The following is a 13671-nucleotide window of genomic DNA, read 5'->3' on the forward strand; positions in this document are numbered from 1 at the left end:
GCGCATATTCTCTGCTGGGCTCGACCTAAAATGAATCCTTGGACATCATGGGATTCAAGATGGAGAGTTGTGACTGAGTAGGATAGGGTGGATCGCACTAGGGCTACTAGTCCATCGAAGGGCGCCCAGCAATAGATTTAACAGCTGCAACGCTATAACTTTTGTAGCCACTCCTATTCACTTAGTCTAGTGCCCATGTCTCCTGAAATAAACAACTGGCATGTCCATCACAAAAGTACCCCAATCAGGATGCCCTAATTTGCCCCTGATTCCTGCAATATTCTAACTCAACAGTGACATCTGTGGGGGTAGGGAGGAATAATGTTGCAGGAAATTATTACTAACACCCATCCAAGTGGGTTCTATTACGTTGGAAGACAAGTGCGAATTATCTACTGGGCAAGCCAATAAGCCAGGGGCAACAAGGATAGATCCTTGCTCGTGATCTATGGGCATAGTGCTATTTTTGGCTAGACTAGAACAATGGCTCGTACAATCTGAGTATAGGATCTCATTGCTATTGTAGCCCGTAGTGTTGGGAGAGTTAATAGAGCCAATTTAGCTTGATCGTTATCTATACTTCCACACTGCTAACTACATTAGCAGTACCGCGCCAAGATGGCCGCCGCGTTAGAGGACTTCACGGCCAGTTCCTCGTATATTACTATCGTCAACCTCTTCGGGGTGTTTTTTTTTTTTGTCCTTCTTCGATGATTGTGATGAGTATTGCTGCTGAAAGCAACATGGGCTCTTGTAGTTCCTGTCACGCTTAGCGTCCTTGGTTTCCAGGATGGCGGCAGTTGTTGTTTATAGTTACCGGACATAGGAGGCTGCCATTGCCTTGGGTGCTATAGCCGGGCCATGCTGCCCTACGTTTTTGTTTTGTTATTGGCTCTGAGCTCAGGCACCGCCGCACAGAGCACCCTGGCATGGCTGGACACGGGCCCCGAAATGGCGGAGGAAGACTTGGAATTAGAGACAGTGGAGACCGGGACTTTTGACGTCTCACCCACTCCAGACCCTTCAACGTTCCCCGATACTTCATCCCCCCATGATCCCACTCACACCCCTGGAGAACTCTCTTCGTCTATCCCCTGGGAAAACCCAGCAGCCCCTCCAGACTCCACCCAGGACGATGGAGCTCTCTTACCCCCTCTGGTCCGGGCAGTCCCTGGTTCTCCTCGCGCTGCGGTCTCCGCTCTTCAAGCACCTGTAACCGACAGTAGGTATCACTTCCCTCCTGCATGGACAACTTCTGCTGTGGGAAATCCTTATCGAGGGATACGACAGCCACTTGGCCGTAGTAATCCGTATTGGGCTGTACGATCCGTTCTCGTCAGGGGTAATAGATGTGTAATAAATTGTAACAATACTTTTTTTGTTACCTCCTCGACTACACCATGAGCAGTACATTTTAACAATGCTGTACGTGATTAGCCCTATCGGAGCTTGTCAAGACGGCTGTAATGACGCACATTATATCATAATTTTTTTAACGTCTGCGATGCTAATGATGGCAAGTATATATAGTTCACAGGTCTGCTATACTTTTGGGCAGTCTCATCCATTGTATGTTTATATATTCCTGAAAAATTGCCCTATGCGGCGAGGAGTGATGCTCAGCAAGTCTTTAGTTTTGAGTCATTTGCACTTTGATGCATGTAGTTTCATGTTTTCCACTAGAGGCAGGGCCACAGGGATTATGCAATTCTTCTACCGTGATTTTTTCGGCATTACTATGGATTTGCTGCATATACCACATAATCCATCATCTGTTGCATAATTAGAGATTTTAGCAAAAACCTATTTTGTTTGTAGTTTAAATGCATCAAAAGTTACTAAAATAACAGCAACAAATGTTGCTGTGGAAGGTCCTATGTAAAAGTTGACTGGTCACCTTTCACTTGCTTGTTATTATAGTTGAATATTAAACTGGTACTAGTTAGGTTAAACTTGTTAACATGTAAAAAAATGACAGAATTATGAAGTAATACTATTACAAAATGTGTTGCCTTACGTCGCATAATTTACCTTTTTTGGCTGCATAATTTAGTCAACCCTGCAACATAATTTGGTCCTTGCCTGCTGCATAATCCCAGTGACCCTGATTATAAATGTGAACCGACTCTTCCAGCACGCTCGACAAACCTGCCTGAAAAACCAGGACCTGTTGAAGATCATCCTCATTACTTAACACTAGTTAATAACTAACCTTTTTAGTGTGATAGTGTCGGCATTTCTATGCAGGGTTATCAGCATTTCTCAGCAGGGTTCGCTGTACTTTTAGTGTGACAGGACCAGTGCTTTCCTACGAGGCGTGCAATGCCCATAGGCCTGAATGGGCTTTACTCCCCCCCCCCCCTTCCCCCCCATATCCCTGTTGTGTTCTTAACCTGGGCTGAGGCAGCTTTCTGACCGGACACACAGTTTTTGAGCTGCTGTGGGCTGGCTGGACAGTGGCTGACACCTCATCTCAGCCTCATCTTAGAATTTCACAGGTGTTTAAAAGACCATTTACTTGTTAACAAGGCTTTGTTGTTTTTTCACAGGTGCCTGGAGACTCTGCATAACCCTTACATTTGCAAATTACTTTTGCTGCCACAGTTTGAGAAAATGTTTCCTGAAAAGTAACGTTCGGCTTTGATTTTTTTTAGTAGTTATGCCACATCCTTTCCAATTTCAGAGCATATCAATATATCAAAACTCTAGGCATACCAAGAGTCTGAAAGTTTGTTGCAGTACCCAAAAATCATTTATTTCCTCCATCCTCTCTCCCTTAATGATGCCATAATATAAATAGTTTAAATTATATCTGAAATCCCACTTGCTACAATGGATAACATGCTTGGATTCTCAGAGTATCTGGGAATGCATCCTGCATTCAGACAACTCACCCATCATTTCCAAGACTCAGCTTGCTCTCAGAGCGATCACACTGCACTTACACCGCTCACCATGCACTGATGCCGTTTGCCCTCCTCTTACCCTGCACTGACCGCTCACCCTGCAGTCTATAACTCACAGCAATCACACTGGTCATCCAGCATGCACTTAGGCACACCACTCGCCCTACATTTATACCGCTCGCACCACTCACCCTGCACTCATTCCTCACACTCTCTGGATGCACTCCTCACCCGGAACTCACATGGGCCCATCTCTCACCATGCACTCACGCCGTTCACCCTCCTCTTACCCTGCACCCACAAGAGCACACTGCTCAGCCTGCACTCAATTGACATTCCACTCACCTGTCACTCACACCCTGTAGTCTTATCAATCACCTTGCACTCACACCGATCACGCTGTACTTACACCGCTCACTATGGGCCTCATGTAGGTAGCATACCAGTTACCACTTCTAAAATACCGAACGATACCGAATCGGTATTTTAGAAGTGGTAACTCGTATGTAGGTAATGAGTCGGTATTTTTTACCGAATCGTTACTAGTCGGTAATTACCGAATCGGTATTTACCGAATCGGTAATGAGGCATACCTTCCCATTGATGGGAAGGTATGCCTCATTACCGATTCGGTAAATACCGATTCGGTAATGGGGGGAACACATACAAGGGTGGCAGGGTGTCACATTGACACCCTGTTGCACCCCTGATTCGGCCATGTGTGCACATGTGGCACACATACATGCCCTAAGGGCATGTATGTATGCCACATTGCACACTGCTACGCGCGTAAAAATGCATTTACACATACATTCATTATTTACCACCAACTATAAGTTGGTGGTAAATACCGATTCTTAAACACACACACACACTCCCCCTACATCTCGATTTTGCTTTCGGAATTTACCGAATCGGTAAAATTACCGATTCGGAAAAGTTACCGATTCGGTAACATTACCGATTCGGTATTATTACCGAATCGGTAATTTTACCGATTCGGTAAATTCCGAAAGCAAAATTTGTCCCCCTACATACCAATGGCCAGAATACCGGTCGGTAACGGTATAATTACCGAAAATCGGCCGTTACCGACCGGTATTTGGCTACCTACATGAGGCCCTATGTACTCGCGCCGTTCACCCTGTACAGTTGTTGTTTACTTTGCACTTACACAAGCAAACCACCCATTCTGCACTCACATGACACTCCACCCACCTGTCACTCTTACTGTTCACTCTGCAGTCTCACCACTCACTCTTTACTCAGTCTCAAACAAGCATATCAGTCATCAGTATTAATTCTTCCTACTCTGCACTTCCACCCGCACCTAAACGGGCATATCACTCACATCACTCACCCCTCACCCCCTACTTTCAAACGGACACTTCACTCATCCTGCACGTACGCAAGCTCTTCGGTCTCACACACAGCTCACCCTTTACTCATGTGGGTACACCACTCACTCTGCACTCACACCACTTAAACAGGCACAACACTCAACCTGGACTCACACCATTCAGCCTGCACTCCTTTCTCTGACCCTGCACTCACCCAGGCACATTGCTCAGCCTGCACTCACACAGGCACTCCATTCATCCATCAGTCACGCAGCTCATGCTGCTTGCAAACAGGCACAATAGTCTGCCAGAACTCACAGGGACACACCACTTACCCTGCAATAACTTCTTTCACCCTGCCCTTACCAGTCACTCTCACAGCTCACCCTTCCCTCTCGCTGCTCACCCTGCACTCACACTGGCACACTGGTCATCCAGCATGCACATAGGCACACCACTCGCCTTAAATTTACACCGCTCGCACCACTCACCCTGCACTCATTTCTCACACTCTTTGTATGCACTCCTCACCCAGAACTCACATGGGCCCATCTCTCACCTTGCACTCATGTAGCTCGCCCTGCACTCACATCGACTGACCTTATACCTTACACTTGTACTACGCATGCTGCATCCACTTACACTATTTACAATTACCCAGTGCTCACACGAGTGCACTTCTTATGCTGCACACATAACAAGCATTGACAACGCCGCTAGTTGTATACTATATGTCTTGCAAGCGAGAGTGCATGCGCAAAGCAGTGCATGCACACTTATAGGCAAGACCTAAAAATTACCCAACAGTCAAGAATTTACACATTTCTACAAAGGCACCTTTAGAATACCTGTTCTTTTGGTAGAACTAGATGCCTAGTCAGTTCAAATTGTAACTATGTGGCTGGTGCTAAAGGGGAAAGTGGCCTGATGATGTGGGATGGCGAAAGGTGGGAAATCAGGGCTGAGGCTTTGTAGGATGGTGTGTGATTGAGGATCGGTGTGAGGCTGTGGAGATAAGCTGGGAGTGAGTGTTTATTTGGTGCAGAAGGAGAAAGAAGGTAAAGGCTACAGAAGGGGGAAGCAGGCGCAACAGGCTAAGGATGAAGCAATACGACAGAGGCTGTGAACTGGTGAGGGAACAGAGTAGGGACTTTAAGGCAATGCTGTGAATTAGGTGGAAGAAGTAGCACTGGCTTCACAGGAACTTTTTAATCCCTCATTGGGCCCCCTGTGCCTGCATAGGGGCCTGGCGTTTATCAGCGTTTGGATCTATTGTCCTGCATGATGGCAGTGTTCTGTGGAGAGCTGTCTGAAGCTGTGCACACCGGATCCATAACATGCTATAACATTGACCCTATAGCACCTCGGAGCTGTCACTGTGATAGAGAGTCCATTTTTTAGCCAGCTTCAGTGTTTTAGAGCAGTTTGAATTTTTGACAGTTATCACTTGAATTCTAACATCCGCACATGACATGGAATCTTCGATTTCACCACTTCACTGCTTAATCTTTGGTTAAAAGAATTAGGCTGAAAATCGCAAAGTAAAACTTGTTTGGAAACTTTTGACATAGGTGCCCATTGTACTGTGTGACACCCTCCGCCATTCCTGGCTTTGGTTCATTCTGGAACTTGTTCTTTTTAAAAATAATATTTTATATTGTATGTTAGGTCTGAAAATGGCAACGTGTATAGTGTTTCTGGATAAAAATCATGTTTGCCAAAACAGCCAATCATTTGACAAGATCAATTGGCTGCTGTGATAGTAATTTTCAAAAAGTGGATTCATTTGTTTCCAATAGTGTAACTAATTGTAGAGTGCTGTGATGGTGCTTAAACAAAATAAGTGCACCACAGCACTATACAAGTATCTTAACTTTTCTAGACTACTGCATGGAGTTATATCATGGGTTGCTATAACATAACTCACTATCCAGAAGCAGTGCAGTGGTTTTAAAACCTCCCAGTTTTACTCAAAATCACAGTTTTCCTTTCATGCATTTATTGGCAACAATCTTACAAAGTTCCTATCTGCACCCGTTGTGCCTTTGACTCTCATGGAAATCTTAGTAAGTGAATGACAGTGACTACGTGGAGCTAGGTAATGCACAGTGTACAGTTTTCCTATTGTAATATGTAATATCATCAGGAGTAGGTAGAAGGCAAAGCTGATTGGAGCCCCTACCTGATGCCTGCCTTGCTGTAGAGGAACCTGCCCTATGTCCTCTAGAGAAGACCTGTGGCTTGAAGAGTAGACCATAGTCAAGAGACCTAAACATGAGACAGGAGATCGGAACAGGGAGAGCTGAGGATGGGCCTCTAAATCACAATGATAGACCCACTGTAAGGAATCGTAGGTAAAAGGTTCCTCTAACCACAGTACCACAGGACATCCTGATGCCTTGGGTGCACAGTCAAATGCCTCAGGACTTTCCCTTGCTGTATGCTTGACACACCTGCATTACTTCAACCATCCAAATGATTTTAGACTCCCTTCTTCCCTATCCATTGCTCAATCACAGTTCCAGTAGTGCTGCTCAATTCACTAGAAAACAAATTATGGAAACAACCACCAGTTACTTACCTTTTAACCTCCTGACCACACAAGACTTCACTAAGGCTGCAAAAACTTGTAGCCCAGCACGATCACCGGTAGACCCATGTCCTGATTATATATGAAAACGAGTAGATCACTTGATCGCTTCTGCTGTGTTTGGATTGTGGTTCGTGGTTTCCGGGATGCCGTGCAATGAGACGTGAGGTGACGCGACCGCGTCATTTCTGGATTTGCGGTCCCGCGGAGGAGCAGAGAGCGGAGCGCGAAGAAATCTGAGGCCGTACGGAGGCCATAGAGCCAGAAAATACGCTTGATTATAGAGTGGATACTGCGGATACAGCGACTCAGTAATTAGAGTCTTGAGGCACGGAGCGAGTGCCCAGAAAGGGAAAAAAGAAAAGTGCAGAAGAGCTTGTGAAGTGGGGAGCGGAGCCTGAATGAATTTTGCATTTTGGCTTGAATTGCCAACAAACTAGTGCAGCCCGGGGGGGGGGGGGAGGGCAGAAGCCAAAAGGGGGGGAGGAGTAACCTGAATGATACCCCCGCAGGAGTAAAAAAAAATAGGCAACCACCACGGCAAGCCCGAAGTACCACCACTCAGCACAGCAGAGGTAAGTGAAAGTGATTTTGGTAGTATTGTTTAATTTTACCGCAATGCGGAATTGAATGCAGTGCTGGTCTCAGTAATTGTTGGACTTATGCTGGTCTAATCTGGGCCCTTCCACAGACAGTATTTTATAGTTTTAGCAGTCATGCTGGACACATCCATTGAAACTTGAGCTCAAAGTTATATCAGACTTGACCTTTTCCCATTGTAAGATGGCCCCTAAAAAGCAACGAATCAACAAAATAAGAAAAGATCCTCAATCTACAAATAATGAAACAAGTGAGTCAAACCCGTGGCAATTTTGCAAGAAGTGAATGCTATGAAGGGACAAAATAAAGTATTAATGAAGAAAAATACGCCAAATACTTCGCATGTGAGTACGAAAGGAAGCAACACAGTATCTAGATCAATAAAAGATTTTGTGGGAAAACACTTCATCAAGAAACCTACGCCTAAGAAATCCGAAGATTTAGAGAAGGATGTGCTGAGTGTATAGAAGACTCATTCTCCAATCATTGTGATTTAAGCTAAATAAACATCAATTTGGCACCAAGACTTTCATCATCACCTAGGATCTTCTCCGAGCACGACACCGAAGATGGAGAGTATGAGGAGAAGTCTTCAAAAGAGCAGCAAGCTCAGAATGATAGCAATGCTCAGGAGGAAAGAACAAATGCGGATAAATGTCTGGGTCAATGGGCAAATGGTGTCTCCAAGTCTATGGAAGATATGCTACGTAATAGCAGCGAGAACTTAGACGTGTCGGCAACTCCATCGGCTTCAATGCTGGACATTATTTTAATGCTACAAAAGACCTTGCAAGGCCTGTTAGAAGTCACACTCTCAAATAATAAAATATTAAAGGCACAAGAAATGAGCCTAAAGCTCACTGTGTGTGAACTACAGGGCATTTGGGTTTTAATGCCGTCAGTGGTTAGACCTGTGTTGGACACTTCCACTGGAGGGGGCACAGGAGACACCGAGGCATTAGATCAATTGAATCATGTTCATGATGTGTACATATCGAAACAACCTATGTTAATTAGGAAACTCACCAAGTACTCAGGGAAGCTTAAAGGGAAACAAACCGGTAGTAAAAAAGTAAAGTGTTAAGAAGATAAACCACTTATATCACATGTAAAAACAGTAAGAAGAGACTCCTCTATAGTTACTAAGAAGGAAAGGAAGAAGAAGCAAGATGCAAGTTGGAAGGAAATAAGAGAAAAAAGGTTCCAACAAAAAAAAAACCCGGGAGGAAGTAAGGGAGGAGAAATGGCCTGCAAAAAAAGGGTAAACGTAAGGGGTGTGCAAAGCAACCCAAAAAGTATAGGGAAAGGGGGTGCTAAGATAAATGGCCCAAATAGAAAAAGAGACAAAAGTGAATAAAAGATTAGAGATCGGGGAGTTACAGAGCCAGGAGATGAAAAGTGGTTATACTTTGAACCCCAAAAAGCTAAAGAAAATCATACCATTAAATCGCTCTCAACTTTTATTTTCCTTCTCAAAATGTCCAAGCCTATGTAGAATTGAATCAAAGGATTTAAGGCAGGTTGGATTTTTACCAAGTAGTAAAGGGAAGGAATTGACAAAAGTTGAAGTAATTCAGGGATGATTAAATCTGCAATAGTAAATGCCGAAAAAGAGATTCTAAAGGAAGGAATAAGATTAATCACAGAGGCGGAAATAGAAAATGTAAGTCAGCCCGATAGTAGTTTTTTGAATTGTCGTGCAGGCTTAGGGAAAAGACAAGCTAGACTAATAACAGGGGCATGTGGAGCAAGAGAGAAAATTAAAATTATTGTTGAAAACCACGAGCTGGATAAGAACTGGGGAAATTGGAGCATTGAGGACAGAGACTTAAATGCATCTTGGTGGGCAGTAAATTAGTCTGGTCATTTTAGCGAAATAGATTAGGGAAATGGGTTGTCGCATAGACTAAGAATAATCTCGTGGAACATTAATGGATTAAAAGAGCAAATAAAGATAGATTGTGTAAAAAAACGTTTCACGTCAGGCAGATATTATCTGTCTGCAAGAGACTTGGCTATGCGACAGTACCCCTGTAGTTGAAGGCTTTAGTCAGATTTACAAAGCGGCTACGAAAGCCAGATTTGGTCGCCCATCTGGCGGGATCATGACACTAATCTCCACAAAAACAATAAACAAGGTGTCTTTGATAAATACCTCTTGTAAATGGATGTTGGCTAGTGAGGTACGCCTACAGGACCAGGGAAGGCAAAATAATTATGTGATTGTGATTAACATATATGTGCAGTGGTGTACCCAAGAAGAATACATAAAAGAAATGGGGCTCTTTAAAGTAGATTTGATATCCTTAAACGATATATACGGTAAGGATTTAAAAATTATTACAGGAGATTTTAATCATAAGTTAGATCCCGAAAAGTTGGACCCTTGGATGGAGGAAATCTTAGACGCATTTGAGATAATGTCAGCTCTTTTTCCCATTGGGAAAATGAAAATGAATAAGCAAGATGAAGAGCTAGGGAAATTCCTATGGTCACATGGACTAATTAGTTTAAATGGTAGATCGGAATTCGATAGACCAGCAGAACAAACATTTAGAAGTGGCAATCAATTGTGCCCTATAGACTATCTCTTTGTACATGCCTGGAATTTTGTCTCAGTAAAAAAGTATAAGGTAATTAAACGCAAAGAAAGTGACCACTATCCACTATATTGTGAAATAGTGAGAGCTCCCCCAAGAGTTTGTGAAAAAGTTCTACCACAACATATGGATTATCCAAAAAGACTGTCCACGAAATTGACTGAGGAATATATTACAAAATTATCTAGTTTTCAACAAAATCTAGCCTCAGAGATAGCATGGAGCCCGAGTGTTGCATGGTTTGAAGAAAAAATCAAGCAGGCAGTACTATGCTTATCTGTCAATTTAAAGAAAACAATAAAAGGGGGCAAAACTCTGCAAGGGGGTGGTAGACAGCAAATGGGCTGGTTTGATTCCGTATGTAGAGAGAAAAAAAAGCTACAGAGGAAAGAAGAAAGAAAGTTGAAGTTAAGATACGATCAGGAGGGCTACAATAATTTACTAAAATCGAGGAAGGAATATAAAATGTTAGTGAGAATTAAGAAAAGAAGCTTACAAGAAAAATGTTGGATCTCTCTACTGGAAACCATAGAAAGTAAAAATACTAAAGGTTTCTGGAGGTTGATCCAAGATGCAGTGGGTCGATCTCCGGGAACCATGAGCTGTGAAGTCGACAAGACTTCCTGGGAGGAGCATCTAAATCAATTATACAAGTCTAGCAATGGGCCAGAAATTAGTGGGGAGAAAATCTGGAGGCAACAGGTAGTAAGAAATCTAATCCCTTTATACTCGTTTGAAAATGTAAAGAACACCATTAAGAGTTTAAATCTAACCCGTGCGGCAGGGCCTGATAATTTACCTGCAGTAATAATTAAAACAGAATCAAATTGGTGGGCCCAATTTTACTCAAATGTTTACAGCAGTATTAACCTCAGGTACAATTCCAAAATCTTGAAGGGGGGCCGTAATTAGGCCATTGCATAAAAAAGGGGATAGAAAGGACCCAATGAATTATAGATTGATTAATCTATTAGATATCGGTGTAAAAGTGTTCTCCAAAATAATCTTGGGAAAATTGAAGGAATGGGTTGAATTAAACACGATTGTCCCGGTAGAACAAGGAGGGTTCAAAGAGGGGCACTCAACACTCGATCATTGTTTTGCCTTGTGGGCTGTGGCTCGGAAGTCAGTGGAACAGCAGGGTAGATTATTCTGCTGCTTTGTTGACTTCCGGGCTGCATTTGATTTAGTAGATAGAGAATGCTTATGGGAGACGCTAAAAAGATATAATATCCCGAGGACCTCTTAGAAGTTATTCAAGGGCTGCACAGCGAAAATTGGGCACAAGTTATTAAAGATACAGCAGTAGGTTTAACTCGAGATAGAAATCAATAATGGTTTAAGACAGGGCTGTGTATTGGCCCCTCTTCTATTTTCTATTTTTCTTACTGATTTACCGAATTTATTAATAACTGAAAGAGGAGCAAGCCCAAAGGTAAATGGTAAGCATCTGTCTTGCCTACTATACACAGATGACCTAGTTATCTTTGATCAAACGGAATTAGGACTGCAAAGAAAGCTAAATGCATTTGAGACATATTGTTTATCCAAACACCTAATCATAAATATGGAAAAAACAAAAATATTGTGTTTTGGAAAGAAAAATCAAAAATCTAGCTGGTTCCTGGGTCAGACAAAATTGAAAGTCGTTAATGAATCACATTCTTGTCCCGGAGGGGGAACATGGCGGCCGGAAGCTAACGGCCGTGTCGGAGCTCCCGATGTGTGGCGTTACTAGTGGCTAGCGGGCGGTGAAATTTCAAATTTTTCTCCCTGCATAATCCTCGTTGTTTTAATATTTTAAAGGATATTCATTCTTTACGAGTACCTGCTTCCGTGGTTTTCTCCTTTTTTTTTTTTTTTTTTTTTCTTCTCCCTCCCCGGGGCGTTCTGGTAGAGCACCGACTCGATGGTGTGTGACGCCGCGGGAAGAGCAGCGTCGGAGCCTCCGTGGTTCCGCGTCCTTGGAGCCGCCAGGCAGTGGAGGCAGAAAAGTCTTTGGCGGGGGTCTTGGCAGCCCTCTTCGGGAGAACTGGTTTTCTGTCAGCCGAGGGACCTCACCAGATCGAGAGTCAACGTAACCGAAGGTGAGGCCGGGAGGCTTACGTTGGGGGGTACATGCGGCCCAGGAAAACCCGATTCTGTTTTGTCTCTCCTTTTGAGGAATCGTGGAGAGGTAGAGACAGCCCAGAAGTGGGTGAGGGGCGCAAGAGACTGGGTTCGAGTCTCCTTTGGAGAATTAGGTGAATGTACTGATGTAGCGGAGACCGGGACTAATGAGTACAGCCAAATGCAAGTGAGCTGCATGGAGAAGCAAGCCAGTGGGGGTCTGAGCAGTGGAAGTGGCAGTGTGGTATCCATTCCTGAGCTTGCGGTTAGCAGATATACCCTGCGTAATAGGGATCCGATTATTGTCTCAGCTTTATCTAAGCCCCCTATAATTTCCCCTCCAATAACAAAAATTAAGGCTGCTTCCAGGAAGGAAAGCCAGACTGCGGATATTACTCCCCCAGGGAAAGGAAGAGGTAGAAAAAAGGCTCGAGGGGGGACTGGTGTTAGGATAACGCCTTCATTGAAGTCCTATTATAAGGTCCTTTCTACTACTACATTGGACCAGGGGCGAGATAAAAATATAAATATGAATATGGATATGGCTACTGTTCCTACCGTTCCTACCGTTCCTATAGTTGCCCTCCCCAGTATTGCTGATCAGCTCTCTTTGAGTTCTCCTAGGAATGCAGAGGTGGAGGGGTGCGTATTACAAGATCAGCGGACAATAGTACACTCTTCAGTGGAGTTAACAAATAGTTTTTCGCCATTAGAAAATCAGGGGGTGGATCAGGAAGAAGCTGGAGGAGAGGACTGTGGAACTTCATCAATGAGGAGAGAAGTGGCTCCAAAATACATCATACCAGGCCCTCAATCGACCAGCCCCCTCACCCCTCTGACCTCATTGGTGCCCGGGACATTAGAAGAAATCCTGTTAGGTCTTAAAGAAGTTATCGGTAGGAGATTTACAATTTCTGAGACCAATCAGGTAGCTATTCAGGCCTCCTGTGAATTACTGGCACAGAAAGTGGAGGAGGTCTCACAAAGAACGGATGCCCTTGAGGCAGAAATTCCTAAGTTTAAGGAAGCCTTATGTTCTTCCTCCGCAGTGATGGATAAGCTGGTTCAACATAACAGGGAGTTGAAGGATGATATTGAGCGTCTTGAAAATCATTCCAGAAAAAATTATCTGAAGATTTTAAATGTCCCTGAGGATCTGGAAGGAGGCGATATCAAGATCTTTGTAGTCTCCCTCTTAAAAATCACAATTTTAAAAGATTGTTCAGGGGAAAATCTGGATTTGATGACTGATATTCAAAGGGTTCACCATGATCCATTTAGGCGGAAACCCGGAAAAGAGCATCCAAGGAAGATTCTGGTGAACTTTCTTACGTTTTCCATTAAGGAGAAAATATTGTCTTTGGCCCTGAAAACCGGTCATGTGAAGTGCGATTCCTTATCTAGCCCATTTTCATTCCTTATTCGCTCTGATGTCTCCCATATTACTGCCACAAAGCAGTGGGAATTGGGCAAGAGGATGGTAACTTTGAATTCGTTGGGAGCTAAGTCACAGTTGAGATTCCCTG

The 13671-nt window shown here is 43.7% G+C and overlaps 1 protein-coding gene across 1 annotated transcript in view; it reads left to right on the forward strand.

The window, feature by feature from the left end:
- Positions 1-702: 702 nt before the first annotated feature.
- TCTN1 (tectonic family member 1) overlaps positions 703-13671 on the forward strand; it is a 282816-nt gene continuing 269847 nt past the window's right edge. Inside the window, exon 1 of the mRNA XM_085632918.1 lies at positions 703-1222. Within this exon, the coding sequence (XP_085489044.1) occupies positions 862-1222 (361 nt within the window). The 5' untranslated portion in view covers positions 703-861. The remainder of the gene's footprint in view (positions 1223-13671) is intronic.

This window comes from Triturus cristatus, chromosome 11 (genome assembly GCF_964204655.1).
Source record: "Triturus cristatus chromosome 11, aTriCri1.1, whole genome shotgun sequence".
Taxonomy (NCBI): Eukaryota; Metazoa; Chordata; class Amphibia; order Caudata; family Salamandridae; genus Triturus; species Triturus cristatus.